Source organism: Microtus oregoni, unplaced genomic scaffold (assembly GCF_018167655.1).
Source record: "Microtus oregoni isolate MIOR12 unplaced genomic scaffold, Mior012 000031F_ref0000149, whole genome shotgun sequence".
In the NCBI taxonomy this organism is placed as follows: Eukaryota; Metazoa; Chordata; class Mammalia; order Rodentia; family Cricetidae; genus Microtus; species Microtus oregoni.
Window position 1 is genome coordinate 15566077 of NW_024543090.1, and position 15602 is coordinate 15581678.

General features: G+C 37.6%; 1 protein-coding gene across 1 annotated transcript in view; it reads right to left on the minus strand.

Moving 5' to 3' along the window:
• Aqr (aquarius intron-binding spliceosomal factor) overlaps window positions 1-15602 on the minus strand; it is an 80913-nt gene that overhangs the window by 19940 nt on the left and 45371 nt on the right. Inside the window, exons 18-25 of the mRNA XM_041679115.1 lie at window positions 14548-14715; window positions 13695-13864; window positions 8644-8885; window positions 6196-6342; window positions 5653-5722; window positions 4856-4966; window positions 2696-2805; window positions 636-771 (exon numbers count right to left, since the gene is read on the minus strand). Coding sequence (XP_041535049.1) covers window positions 636-771; window positions 2696-2805; window positions 4856-4966; window positions 5653-5722; window positions 6196-6342; window positions 8644-8885; window positions 13695-13864; window positions 14548-14715 — 1154 coding nt within the window. The remainder of the gene's footprint in view (window positions 1-635; window positions 772-2695; window positions 2806-4855; window positions 4967-5652; window positions 5723-6195; window positions 6343-8643; window positions 8886-13694; window positions 13865-14547; window positions 14716-15602) is intronic.

Sequence of the window (15602 nt, forward strand, 5' to 3'; positions counted from 1 at the left end):
ATTTCTCAATGGTTTTCATGCTCAGAAAATTATCTTAACAAAATCACAGCCTTTTGAAATTAATAAGTTCTAAGTGATACTTTATTTCTATGTGTTAAAAAGAACAACATGCTTTCCCTTGTTAGTTAATAATAAAATTATGTCTTTTATACTTTGCTATGACTGGGTAGGTAGGATATTTAGTTACATTATTTAGTGAGGCAGTGAGAGAATGAGAATAGCAAAAAAGAAAGAAAATGATTTCAAATGTAGTAATATAAGCTTTAATTCAGAGTTACTAATAAAGAAAATTGAACCATAAAATATGAAAACACAGGGCCTGGTGAGATGGCTCAGGATAAAGGTGCTTGCTACCAAGCCTTAGCTTGACCTCTGGAGTTCACAATGTGAAAGGAGAGAACCAACCCACAAAGCCATTCCCGCACAGACAAAATAAATAAGTAAATGCTAAAACAAAAACAAAACAAAAATCCCCAAACAAGTTGAAGTAATAATATGAACACAGAATGTTCCTAATTGTTTTGGAAATGCCATATATTATAAAAAACAGCAGTAACATTTCAAAAGAAGTCTCCAGAAATCAGGTCACTTTCCACTTGAGATGATTACTATCAAGTCCACCCCTTGAGTCCTACCTGGTACAGGAAGAAATAGCCTGCAGTTTCACAGGTATATGAGGCATCCCCTGGAACCCCCAGACTCTTCTGTAATCGCTTGACTTCTTCTAAAAGTTCTATTCTTCGAGCCAGGACATAATTAACTCTCCCATACCTAGAATTATCAAACAAGGAAGAAGGAAAAGCTGTAATGAAGAAACTGATGAAATCTACCAACAGATTTCAAGAAGCATCACAGAAACTATAAATGATTAGAGAGAAAGAAAAAGAAAGCCCAGTTTAACTTATTTAATTATGAATGGTGGATAAGTTAAACTATAAGTGTTATATCTTGGGCCACACTACAGGGAGGTTATTTAAAGTATAACTGAAGATCTGGTACTTATGTTAACAGTCTGAGCAGAGAGAAAAATCAATCAAGCAAGCTATCAATTTTTTTGTAGCTATATCAAAACTTCCATATATGTTATAGTGCATCCTGGAGCAGACCACTAGGCTAGGAACACAGAGTGGACAGACTGCGCACTTTGAACAGCACTGCTCTGCTTAACTATTCTAAAAGCAGAATATTTCAGATGCTTTGAAAAGTAATTTAAAAATGCATTCTGTGTTATCTGTATTTTCTAGTGGACAGTCTGGCACTCAAACCTAGTTGAATGAGTAAGAGTTTGGGAGTTGCTTGTCCAAAGATACAAGGCAATAAACCTAGTAGAAACAGAATTAGACCGAGTCTCTACACACTCTTTGCACAACACCTCAGTGTCTGAAAGATGAGTAAGCAGTCTGATCATGTGACGGCCCTGACAAAGGAAGAGTCCTGTCTCTGAGTTTCTAGGTCTTACAGTGTGCAGAGGCTCACCTGGAGCAGCAAGGAACAGGCGCTGCTATATACTTATATTTCCCCTTTCTTCCCTCCTTTCCCCATAGTGTTTTAACCCAGGCGGGCAGATATCTAGTCTCCTCTTTCTATGCCTCCCCAATCACAGGGTCACACGCTACCATCATTACACTAAGAAAACAGGTAGGTGCTCTGAAGAACGAAAAGTTGAAAAAAAACTTAAGTTGTATGTGGATATGATATGTAACTTTTTTCTGTTTGCTTATCCATAAAATTTTTCTACAGTAGACACTTTGGTAATAGCCAAAAAAATAAAAATAAATAAATAAATAAATAAATAAAATCTAAAAAAAAAGGAAAAGAAAAATCAAGGAATGATTTTAAAACTAAGTTCCACTGGACTGCAATTTTAAGCATTCTCTTAGTGTTATGTTCACTGAATTCTGAACAATATGTAGTGCGTAACTCATCTTAGTTTTTAAACTTATATAATTAGTACTTTGTGCATGCATGGATGTAAGGCAAAGGGCGGCTCTGTGGAGTCGGTTCTCCTCCCACCACAAGGGCACAGGCACCTGACCAGACCGGCAGGCTGGCGTCTTCAGGTGGGAATCACCTCACACATTATCTGAACTACTCTACTGTACAAACGGCCTTGATGTGAGGAAACACCTATGGGAAGATTTCACAGGGATCACCAAGTGATCCAACCCAAGAATCTAGTGCCTCATTGACTTACACTGTGCTGTTCTCTCTGTGCAACACTAACACTTTATAAGCTAAGTATTTGGTGAACTCTGAATAAACATAACACAGAGATATAACATGCTTTTGATGTCTATTATCACTTTAGGTCAATGGTCATATTAATCAAACAAAAGATACACTACACCTATTAATTGTGCTTTTTATCTGAATTTCTATATAACTGAAATGAGTTGTTATAATTTCTATATAAGTGAAACAAACAATTACTTGTAGAAAAAGTTAGATTTGCACAATTTTATTCCACTTACAATGAGTAATATTAAATTATTAAATACAGGGATAACCACGAAGCTAAAGTGCACCCTGCCTATACTTTTGGGTCAACCAATATACAGATTAAGTAAGTAGGTGACACTAGAATCTTAGGAATCAAGTTTGGATATCCACATCTCTTTCCTCGGTATTTTTTTAAAGGAGGAAAATGTTGAAAGTACTTTTGTGTATATTTCAACGTTCACCTCCATTCTCTTACCTGCTAAAATCTTTCTCTGTCTCCAGCTCTTCTTCTCCATGACCCAGACGCAGGAGGTGCCTCTCATCTATGTCTAAAGCCATGATTTTCTCAAACAGCTGGTTCAGAGCCTGGTCAGTAGGGCAAATGGATGACAGTGAGTTTAAACAGAACAAACACTAGTCTCTAGAAGGGGACGGTAATGTTCAGTTACATTAAGAATCAAAATCCAAACTGAACAAAGCAGGTTTAATATGAGGCCATGTATAAACTTTTAACAAGATTACATTTAATAATGAATCTTGTATTTGCATTATGTACACTTGGTCAAATGAATAACTGGAAATTATGAAAACTACCTACACTTTACATCTCTATGTCTAATTTATAAAAAGAGAATGTAAGGCACTAGTTAAGGGCTAGTTTCTCCCAGTGGTGAGTTTCATTTCAATACCAACAGTATTACAAGTGCTGGTGAGGATGGAAAATAACTCAGTAATGCAGAGAAAGGGCAGTGAGACGTCAGGGCACGGGGCGTGCAAGGGCAGATTCGCTATGTGGGCCAGAGAAAGAGCAAGTAAATGTTCAGCTCTCTCTATACAGTGACCAGAGAGCACTTTCTGCTATAAACTGCTCTGAGGAAAACCATTTAGAACCCACTTCTCTCTTCCTCTGAAAAGTTTATGTTAAGGGTTCTCTCAAATCCTAAGACGTTTCTCCAACCTCTGTGGGTAGGGAAAAGTTTTGAATAAAGGCAAAAAAAAAAAAAATTCAGCAAGGTAAAAGTCTGGTAATTTGGGAAGATACACTAAGTAAAGGCATCATTTACAGCATTAGCCACTGGTCAGCCTCCATCCTCAGTTATCACTAGTCCAAGTCTGCCCCTCCAGCTAATATACATATTCAGGCTCCAGAATGTTATATGTAGCCTTTGCTGCCCAAACTGTAGCAGATCCAAGAATGGAAGGCATTGCTTTTTTTTTGTAAATTTAAAATTCCCATTATCTGGCTTTTCATACTGTTCAAATCTCAGAACCAAATCAATTGGACTGAACTCAATCAATTGTACTGAACCCAATCAATTTGTTATCCATACTAAGAACTGAGGCAGAAAAATTATATATTGTAAATTCAGAAAAACTTCAAGATTTCCTTTTGAGATAGTAAGTATTGGAGAAGTGCTTAGATGAGGCAGCCAAGTGAACACCCAGTAAATAAAACAGTTAACAAGTCAAATGAAAATCAGCCCTCTGACAGACACCAAGGTGACTGAATTCCAAAGGACATCAGCCTTAGCAACAAGGGCGTCTTTGGTGTTTCTGCCACAGACCTTCTCCAGTACTGCTATCCAAGCCCATCCTAAGTAGCCCGCACAGTAACAGGTCCTAACAAGGCACAAGACAAAGCTTAGTCAGAAATGCTGTGAGATAAGGCATGACTTACTGTTTGTGCACCTTAAGAGCTTTCTAACAGGACTCTACACTAAACTTTATTAAATAGAAAGAAGAAAAAAGCCCTAGAACTTATTTTATTGCATTTATTCAGGTGGGGAACAAATTAACTCTTCCCAAATCAATAAGTAAAAGAATTCGGCATACTGTACAAACTACCACTATGTAAAAATTTCAGAACTACGGTAAGTATGCCAGATGAATGAACTGTAGTATTACTAAAAGTAAATAAAAATGCAAATCAAACAAACAACAGAATGAATGACAATCCAGAAACTGTAGTTCACTGTAAACCAAAATCTCTAAAGATGCACCAACTGCAGTCACCGGCAGACTGAGAGTTAGCTCCCCCAGGTTAAGGGGAAGCAGTTTCACCATGGGTGGGGATCCTCTGTGAGCTGCTGGTCAAAGTTATGCCCCAGCCAATGAAGAATACTATTCTTCACTGTCCTGACACCTTCAGAAGGATTAACAGAGCACACAACGATCTTTTGTGTAACAGAATCACATGTACCTACTAAGGTATTTAAACAGTCTGGTACTCACACACTTTAGATCTCTGAATCTGAGGAATACTCATTCTATTAAACAAAAAGAAATACTAGCAACAGGGTAATTAATGCTTTCAATCTCAAAATGAAAAGTCCTGAGTATGGGCATGTGCATGCACACATACACTGACAGACAGACAGACAGACAGACAGACAAAGACACATGGAAAGTCAATTACCTGATTAGAATGAGTGACAATTAAAGTTCTCTGTTCTGGAAAATTGTGGTAAATGTTGGATATGATCTGGACCGCAACATCTGTTTTTCCTGTACCAGGTGGGCCCACAACCTAAGAAAAAAATGATAAACTCATATCAAAGACTAAGTTACTACATTATTAGAAAATAGAAATAAAAACTTAGAAAAAAAGAAAAGAAAAAGAAACTTCACGGGGTGGATTCAGTAATGTAAAAACAGAACAGAGGAACACAACCTTAGAAATGCATACATCTATGGAAGAACACCAAAAAGTATAAATTTTATATCACTGATCTCCAAGGAGAGAAAAATATATACAGAAAAAAGTGTTTGATTAATGGTTAAAACTGTTAAGTCCCCAAATCCTGTTCAGAAAAAAATTCACTTTAAATAAACAAAACCAAACCAAAAACCAAAACAAACTTAAATAAAATGATGAGAAAGAAGTATCACATACTTGCAAACTCTCGGACTGTATCAGATTCAGACTAAAAGGCAACAACCGAAAGCTAAAAGAAAAGGTTGCACATACTTGGATATTAAACACACTCAATGCAGACCTTTCTCTGTAAAGGGCCAGAGAACAAACACCATTAAAGACTATGCTGGCCAAAAACTGTTGCAAATACTTCTGTGGTTACAGGAGGATAATTGATTTAATAGAGATGGCCATATTCTAATATGTGCATCTATCAACACCAAGCTGAGCAGCAACATCTCACGTATAGAATGCTGCAATTACTTAAAAACACTCAAAACTCAGCCAGCTTTGCTTACCATTGTCAATCCAGGTTGCATCCCAGCCCGGATGGCCTCTATCTGTGTATGAGTGAACTGTATTGTATTTCTGCAAACAGAGGAGTAAATAAAAGTTTGTTAGATATGTAACAACATTTAGTGAAAACTCAGACAACCATGAGCAGAGAAGCTCAAACATCTACTTGTTCTTATTCCCTGACCCCCAGAGAATAATTTTTACGAACTGCAGTTGTTTCCAATACACTAAGCTTATTGTAGGCCTCATCTGGCCAGAAGAAGTTCTAGCTCCCAAATGAACCGCCCCTGCAGTCCCAGCACAGACCCCGAAGACCATTACACAGGAGCTCCATGCTCACATGCCAGTGGTTGTGTAATGCTGACTGTTAAAGTGCCAGAGAATGTTTCTTTTTGAAATGTGACTACAGAATTATCTAGAATTTCTCAGCTACTCAGATAATTGACAGAACTGAAAGGAAAAAGCCCCAACGTTTGAAACAAAAGTATCCCACCCAAAAGAGAATTTAAAAGCAGTTTGTTAACTAGGCTAGGTAGTCAAATTACCGTTTGGGCTGGTTGTAAGGATAAGGGCCTCTATTAGGAATAACATGAGGTTCTACAATTAAGGTCTTTGCTTCTTCGGTGTCCTCTTCTTCCCCGTCTGCGTCTTTCCTTTTCTTCCCTTTTCCGCTTCTCACAGGGAAGGTTATTCTACAAGAGCAAAGCCCCCATTCATCTTTAAAATAAGAAATGGTCCAAACTGAGAAGGGGAGTGGGCATGACCCCCATCCTTAATCCAGAAGCTACCAGCCACTTGAATAGGAAATATTAGTATGGAGTCTCACTGGGTTTACAAACCTCACTTTAGGGTAGACCCATGCCCAGCAGTAGATGGTGCCCACAAAATGAATTCAATGGTATATCTGGTTTTTTTTTTTTTTAACATTTTAAATCTTACTGGTCTTTTGCTCATATATTATGGTTCCAATTTTGTGTTTATATGGTGTGTCTGCACATGTTTTTCATGCTTTTCTTCTTCTTCTTTTTAAAATCTGTTTGTTTTATCCCCTACCCTCCTTGGCTGGTTTGCTTTCTATAGAGAGAGAAAGAAGGCATTGGGTTGGAGGGGTAGGAGATGGAGAGGTTCTGGGAACAGATAGAAGAAGGGAACTGTGATCAGAATACAGTGTATGAAAAAATTTATTTTCAATAAAAAAGAAATAACTACTATCTTGTATATGACATTGTATGGAGAATAAAAAGATGTATAAGAAAGATTTGTGATTTACTTCTACATAAACTATAATAAAATAAAGGCAGATTTATAATTATTAAAATTGGAGTTAAGCCTTCTGTTTGGGGAAAAAGTCATCCAATTAATGGACAAATCAAAGAAACACTAAATACTTGTCATATGCACTGTAAAGTGCATTGGTGTTCACATATTCTGAAGACTTAAGAAGACTGGTTTAAAGAACAGAGACCCTCAGAAATTCACAGCCAGAAAGAAAAGACTTCCCAGAAAACAGAAGTAACAGCAAAGGCCAAATACAAACAGCCAAGCATTGCCAGAGCACAGAATACAACAGAAAAAAAGGAAGGACAGATAGACTGGAGTCTTGTTATAGCGTCTCTGAAACACCAGGCTTAAGACCAGAGGTTCTTAGTCTGGAGTTAGAGGCCAAAGCTTTCAGCGAATTTCCTAAATTAAACCAAAAAAAAAAAAAAAAAAAAAAAAAAAAAGAAAAGAAAAAGAAAATTCCTCTATGTGTACTTTTCCCGTTCTTGCAGTACAGACAGAGGCAAAGGTTGCCGAGAACTAATGCGGAGAAGGAGTCACCTTACAAGTAAGCAGCAGAGAGTAAACGGCAGACTCACTTCTCCAGTGAGGGAGTGAACGGCTCTATGTAGGAAAAGGCATTGGAGATTTCAAGGGCAGAGGCAGGAAATACAGCACCAGCAAGACTGAAGGGCCTAGAGAAGCAGTCAAGAGGGACACAGAGTGTTCCTAACAGAATCTATTATATACAGCAAGAGTTATGAGCATAAACAGATAAAAAAATAAAAATGGGAGGCAAGAGAAATGTTTCTGTAATTAACAGAAGTGAGGGATGAAAAGAAGAAAACGAGGTATGGGTATTATGAAAACTATGTTGCAAGTATGCTGAATTATTATTTGTATTTAATAGGTATGTGGAAGTTGTGTGCTCTGGTTCCCAGCTAATGAAGGTGCAGGTATCGTTGTGTAGTCGTCTCTGATGTTCACGAACATGCTCCGGCAGCTGCCAATGGCTCCAAGCAGCTCACTCGATTTCTACTCAACAGCTACAGCCCTATTTGACATTAATATAACTCTAGTTTGAATACATATTGAATATCTCTCATTTAAAAACATGAAATTGAAAATGTTTCAAAATCTTAAACATTTGGGATACTCAGACAATCCTCCAAAGTTTCGAATTCCGGAACATTCTGACTTTTAGACTTTCAGATTAGGAATGTTCAATTGGTGATGTCTATGGAAATATTTCAAAATCTGAAAAAGCTCCAAACATAAAATATTTCCTGCCTCAAACATTTTAAATAAAGGATATTCAATCTGTATTTAAAATCTGCAAAAGGCAGGCAGAGTTAAAAGAAAAGTTTAGCTTCTTAGAATCAAAATGAAGCTCAACATCACATGCCTGTATTACCAGTTAAGAAACACACTAGCCTATGTGTGAGATGTACAGGCATGTGTCTTTAGTCAGCTACTATATTTATATAGTTCTTTCCAAATCAAAGACACTGATTTCTTTTGAGACATGAAGCTACTTTTAATGTGGTCTTAAAATAGCTTCTGTACTGAGTCAGGAATAGATTCAAATATAATAGTCTTATCCCAGTGATTATTACAGCAAATGTAAGGACTGCCAAAATGAAATCCAGACACAATGCTCCAAACTCACTTAGTCAACAGTGCTGATGCTAGCACAGATGGACCACAGAATGGCTGCCAAAGCATACCCATACCTGAAAGGGGGTGTTTGTAGAGCTGGGTCGTTCACAGTCACTTTGACATTATGACCAGGAAAGCTTGCTTTTAAATGTTCAATGGAGAGAAAGGTATCATTGAAATCCAAGGTAGCAATCTGATTGGGCATTTTTGAATAATGGGCACTACTTGGGTCCCCATAACCTAAAATGATGTCATGCAGCCAGTCCGGTACCACGCAGTCGGTATTCATCAGATTCCGAATAGTCTCCAACACAGCCTGCCAGTAGGAGGACAGAAAGCTTCGTGTCAGTTGACATCTCAAACATTTGCACTCCCCTGGAATGCAGAGCTGATGGCACCAATCCGGAATGCCCATGTGTTTCAAGGCAAGCAGCTATTTTCTGCTGACAGGTGCTTGGCAAGACTGAACCAACAGCTATATTTTCAGCTGATACCATACACTGAGTTAAACAAAAGAACTAAGTTAGCAAGAACAGTTTATCCACTAAGAATTCGTTTAGATAGAATGACATAAATGGGTTTGCCACTTGACTCTTCTTGAGCATGATGAAAATAAGATTTATGTCAAGAAAGAAAGAAAGAAAGAAAGAAAATTACAGAAGAGGGCCTTAAAAGCAAATGATTCCTAATAAATTTGAGATTTTCCCTCTCAATAGTATATAGCTCTTCCACTGGTGAAATGCAGAAATACTTACAAAATCAGCATTGAGAGAAATAAAAAAGCTGTCAATAATAAAAATGACAAATAAATTGAAGAATTAAAAAACTGGCACTAAGCTAAGCAGTGGTGGTGCAAGTCTTTAATCCTGGCACTAGGGAGGCAGAGACCTGTCTCGAAAAACAAAACAAATGCAAACAAGAACCGGGACTACAATAAAAGGGTACTACAGGAGTTAGCATAGACACTGTCAAAACGAATTAACAGAGCCAAGAACATTTTTTTAGACTATCCAAAAACCATTCTGATAAATATGGAAATTAGGAGGCAAGGCCCAATTTCAAAGTACACAGTAACCAAATAAAGTTTTTTAAAACTCAGGGACCTAGCACAGTTTAAATATGGCATGGGTGAGTAATGGACAGACAGATCATTGAGTACATTCATACGACACTGATGAATGAGATGATAACTCTGCCATCTAAGGAAATTGTAAATGTAGTAGAGATGAAGGAAGACAGGGACTACGACAAGTAGCAGAATGTGACAACAGTAAAGAATCCTACACACTACAAAGGGAATATACTACAGATGAGAGATGGATGATGGGGAGATGGGCTTGATACCAGGAAAAGCTTCAAGAAAAAAGTACCATTTTAATTTAGTGCAACAAATCATTTCTGATTGATTTCATCATTAATGGAAAGTTACAGAAATGTTTTAAGCAGCAGGATATGAAGTATCAGTGTTCTAGAGAATTAGGAAATACACATAACAGAATTATGAAGGGACTAGGGCACGGTGGCCATTCCAATGGTCCAGGCAAAAAGTGGAAGACCCAGATTAGAACAGGCTGCACTCATTGGAAAGCAAATAAAGCAAAGAACCAAATGAGGGATTCTCTGCCAGTACACATACGGTAAACATACCACAAAGGCAGGTCATGGTCCCCTTGTTTGCATCAGGACCTGAATGCTTCTTTTAACTTCCTGTTAGGAAAATCAAATTGGATTCCCACCAGCAATGGATGAGTGTTCCCCTGACTCCACATCCTCTCCAGCAAAGGCTATCATTGGTGTTTTTTGATCTTAGCCATTCTGACAGGTATAAGATGGTATCTCAGAGTTGTTTTGATTTTCATTTCCCTGATGGCTAAGGATGTTGAACATTTCCTTAAGTATCGTTTGGCCATTTGAGATTCTTCTGTTGAGAATTCTCTGTTTAGTTCTGTACCCCATTTTTTAATTGGATTATTTAGAATTTTAATGTCTAATTTCTTGAGTTCTTGATATATTTTGGAGATCAGTCCTTTGATTTGGGGTTGGTGAAGATCTTTTCCCATTCAATAGGCTGTATTTTTGTCTTACTGACTGTATCCTTTGCTTTATAGAAGCTTCTTAGTTTCAGGAGGTCTCATTTATTTATTGTTGCTCTCAGTGTCTGTGCTACTGGGGTTATATTTAGAAAGTAGTCTCCTGTGCCCATGCATTGAAGACTACTTCCTAGTTTCTCTTCTATCAGGTTCAGTGTGGTCGGATTTATACTGAGGTTTTTAATCCATTTGGACTTGAGGTTTGTGCACGGCGATAGATATGAATCTATCTAGTGGGAATGCAAACTTGTACAACCACTTTGGAAATCAGTATGGTGGTTTCTCAGAAAATTGGAAATCAACCTACCTCAGGATCCAGCAATACCATTCTTGGGCACATACTCAAAAGATGCTCAATCATACTACAAAAGCATTTGTTCAACTACATTCATAACAACATTATTTGTAATAGCCAGAACCTTGAAACAACCTAGATGCCCCTCAACTGAAGAATTGATAAAGAAAATGTGGCACATTTACACATTAGAGAGTACTACTCAGCGGTAAAAAACAATGACATCTTGAATTTGCATGCAAATGAATGGAATTAGAAAACCCTATCCTGAGTGAAGTAATGCAGACCTAAAAAGATGAATATGGTATATACTCACTCATAAGTGAATACTAGCTATAAACAAAGGACATTGAGCCTATAGTTCAAGATCCTAGAGAAGCTAAATAATAAGATGAACCCAAAGAAAAACATATATAGATCCACCTAGAAATTGGAAACAGACAAGATGGCCTGACAAAACTGGGAGCATGGGGTTGGGGAAGAAGTGAGGGTGAAAGGGGAAGAGGAGGGAAGAAGGGGTGTGTTGAGGAGAACTTGAGGGAATGGGATAGTCAAGATGGAGGAAGGACAGAGATGAGAGCAAGGAAAGAGATATCTTGATTGAGGGAGCCATTATAAGGTTAGCAGAAGCCTGGCTATAAAGAAATTCCCAGGAATCCGTAAGGATGACCCCAGCAATAGGGGAGAGGGTGCCGGATCTTGATTTGCCCTGTAGTCAGACTGATAAATATCTTAAATATCATCATTGAAACTTTATCCAGCAATTGATGAAAACAGAGGCAGAGACCTGCATTGGAGCACTGAACTAAGCTCCCAAAGTCCAGTTGAAGAGTAGGAGAAATGAGAATATGAACAAAGAGATAAAGACCATGATGGGTTCACCCACTGAAACAGTCTACCTGAGCTAATGGGAGCTCACCAACTCCAGCTGGACAAGGAAGAAACAAGCACAGGACCAAACTAGTCTCCCCTCTGAATGTGGTCGACAGTTGCATGGCTGGGGCAGACTGAGGGCCCCTGGCAGTGACACCAGGATTTATCCCTACTGCATGTACTGGATTTTTGGGAACCTCTTCTTTTTGGATGGATACCTTGCTCAGCCTAGATATAGTAGGGAAGGCCTTGGACCTTCTACAAAACAATGTGCCTTACCCTCTCTGAGGAGTAGATAGGGGTGGGGTGGGAGGGTATGTGGAGGAAATGGGAGGAGGGGAGAAAGTGGGAATTTGGATTGGTATTTTTTAAAAAATCTAATAAATTAAAAAAAAATCATGTTGGGCACCTGTTAAACTTTCATGGTAATTACTTATATTTCTTACTTTCTTGATTGGTAGTTAAGTTCTTAACCATGTTTATTCATCTCTACAACTCCCATATAACTAATCACAACCTCAGACACACAAAAGACACTAAAAAGAATGGCAAAAAAAGAACTATTTTGTAGATTTCAGTCATGTGACTGAGATTCCCTTACTGAAAAGTGAGACTGTCCTAGGTACAGTACAACCTGGAAAGAAACCTCTCAAGAGATACTTAACTGAGTTGCTTGTGTGGAGATGATTTATAATTTTATAAATATACCTAAGGAAAATCATCTACCGTGAAACCGTGTAAAGTCATGGGTTATTTAAAGAACAGGTGTATGATTAGTGTGGCTACAGTAAAGTAAGTAAGGAGATGGAGGACACGATAGGGGAAGTCATGGGCAAATGATGATGTAACAACAGTGTCTTGGATTATTAAAAACTCTTCAATGTGATGAGAAACCATTAAAGAATGTAAAACAGGGGCACCAAAATATAACTGACATTTTGAAAGAACGGCAAAGAGGCTATGGAGAGAGAGTAACGTACTGGGAGGAGCAGAGGGGAAGAGAAGCAGGGATGTGGAATGAGGGTGACTACATACGGCATCGCCAGAGGTGGGAAGCCACTCAGCACTGAAGGACTGTTTGTGGAGCAGGAGGAAAGGAAGCGAGGGATTCCCACTGCATTTGTCTTCAGAGAAAGAAGAATGGAGCATAAATTTCTGCGTTTGAGAGCTCATGTATTTTCTTATATACAGCGACAGTGTGGGAATGCAAGAGAGTGACAGGACTGTGTCAGCAATGAGGCTTGGGGAAAAGAGCAAGGAAAGTCACCCTGCAAAAACTGGAAGTTACCAACATTAACACAACTTGAAAGAACTATAAGTGTTGCTTATAGTCCCTCCTAGAGACTTACACATGAGAACAGAAAAAGTATTTTCAGATCTTCCTTTACTAAAATTCTCCATCTAAACTATGAAAGCAAAAATTAGGAACCCCCAGGTCTTCCTGTTCCTAATGAGTGACGTGTGTCAAAACAATGTATCAGAGCATCATTCAGCACTTTTGTCCACATCTGTATTCTAAAGACATCTGGGAGTACACCTACTTTGGATCCACTAAATGAATGAACAGTCTTCCTCCTCATTCTGGGCCTAAACTGAGCACCTAATGTAAAAAAGCAAGAAAGGAACTGACTTTCAGGAGAAAACCTGAATTCATTTATAAATTTCCAATTTCCTTAAAGCCAAAACAGATTTAGCAAATGGATTTCCTTAAATGTCACATCTAATCAATATGCTATGAATTTAAGAATGCTCACAAAATTAAACAGTTAATGTTGTCTTTAAACTCCCTTACCCAGTATGCATGTGTTTCTATTTTAGGATTTCATTATTAGGATATCAGGGCATTTAGGTACAGAATCAAACTTACCTTAAAGTTATTCTCTTTCGGTTTCCTCCTCATTATGACATTGAAGGTGTCATACACATCTTCGGCTCCATTTTGTATAGTGTTGGTCATATCCTGTTGATACTGGTTGGGATCCAAAAACACTCGAAACGTCCTTGACTCACCTCTAAGATTGGGTCTGGGTTCAGGTCCTAGATATTGTTAAAGACTTTGTTAAATGAAATATGTATTTTCAACTAACTATCAAAGAAAGTTAAAAGTATTTCTCTTATAGAAATGATAAGCCATTAAACTTATCTCCAGTATCCCCCCACGACTAAACTTTCCTCTACTTAGACAATTTAGATTCAAAATTAAAAGCATATTCCCCTTTTTCTAAATTTTTATCATTTCTTACAACTCATGTTGTGCAGAGGTCAGAGGGATTACAATTGTGTGCTGTCATGCCTGGCCTACTTAGAAATATTAAAAACCGTATACTTTCCATTATCTAATATATATATATATAATTATATATATATATAATATAATATATAATATAACTTAAAAAGGCAACTCAGTTGCACATACTACTTGTGCACATTTATAAAGTACAATGGAAAATTCAATACGTTTAACACAGTTTTTTGTTTGCCGTTTTTTGTTTTTTTTTTTTTTTTTTTTTTCCCCACACCGGGGACTGAACCTAGGGAATACACAGCACCTGTTAGGCAAGAGCCCCGTCACCCATTACCTATTCTACAACTATGAAGTAGGCACTTCACATACAATCTTTTATGTTTACTACATAAAGCAACTAAAAGTAGCAACTAAGAAAGACAGCACAGAAGTGTATCACTCCAGACATTCTCTCGAATAAAATAGATCACTATACCATCTTCGATGACTCGCCCTTTGTCATCCAGCATGCCCTGGATTTCACAGCCTCTGACGTATACCAAGCCAACCTGCTCAATAAAAGGTCTCCTCCTGTCAAACTTAGTACCATAGGGCTTTGTGGGACGCACAGTGATTAAAAAGCATACGTCGTGTTTGCGGAGACCTAGTGAAACACAAAAGCATTTTGGCATATTAGAATTACATTGCTTCTGATCTTTCATTGGCAAATTCTTAACCTTTTTGAAGGAGAGAAAAAACATTAAAAATAAAAAAGTGACCAATAAGGCATTTTGGATTATAATATGATTATGTGTTTCCTACAGTTTTTAATATTAAATATTTCATAGCAGTAATTAAAAGGAAGATCTTTTTATATTAAAATTAGAAACTTCTGTGTCATGAATTAATTACTGAGTAAGACTTCCAAGTCATGTTACAGATCCAAAATTGGATGTTCATCATCATCCTTATTTTTAATTCTTATTAAGTAACCAAAAATATGGCTGGAATATAATTCATCTATATCATAGTCATCAAATTTCTACCATCAGTTTCACCTATCCATCACTGTCATTCCAAACAGCCTAAGTGCACTATCCTAAAACAGGTTAACTCAAGAATAACGCATCCAAGCACAGGAGTGCTTTAATCCACAGATATCACACACAGAAAATGGCTCAACACACAGTTTCAGACAGCAAACGGAATCTTTCTAAGTGAATGTCAAGAGAGGAGAGATTGGGGTCAAAGTCCCGGGGCTCTCCACTGGCTTCCCAGCTCCACCAATAACACTGAAACAGGAAGAAAAGGGACATCAAAGTGTTACAGCTCACAACATGGAATGCCACATCACTTCATCTTTGTTTCTTTTCTGACCTATTATTTTTAGCCATTGAATGACAAAAATGAAAATGTACATAGTCAGTCTACTTATAATCTTGGGAAAAAGATATATAACTAGATTAAGACATCAATGTGAATTAATGGCTACTAGGATTGGAAGCATCATGGCTTCTTTTTGTAGAGTTTGGGTGTAAACAAAGCTAAAAA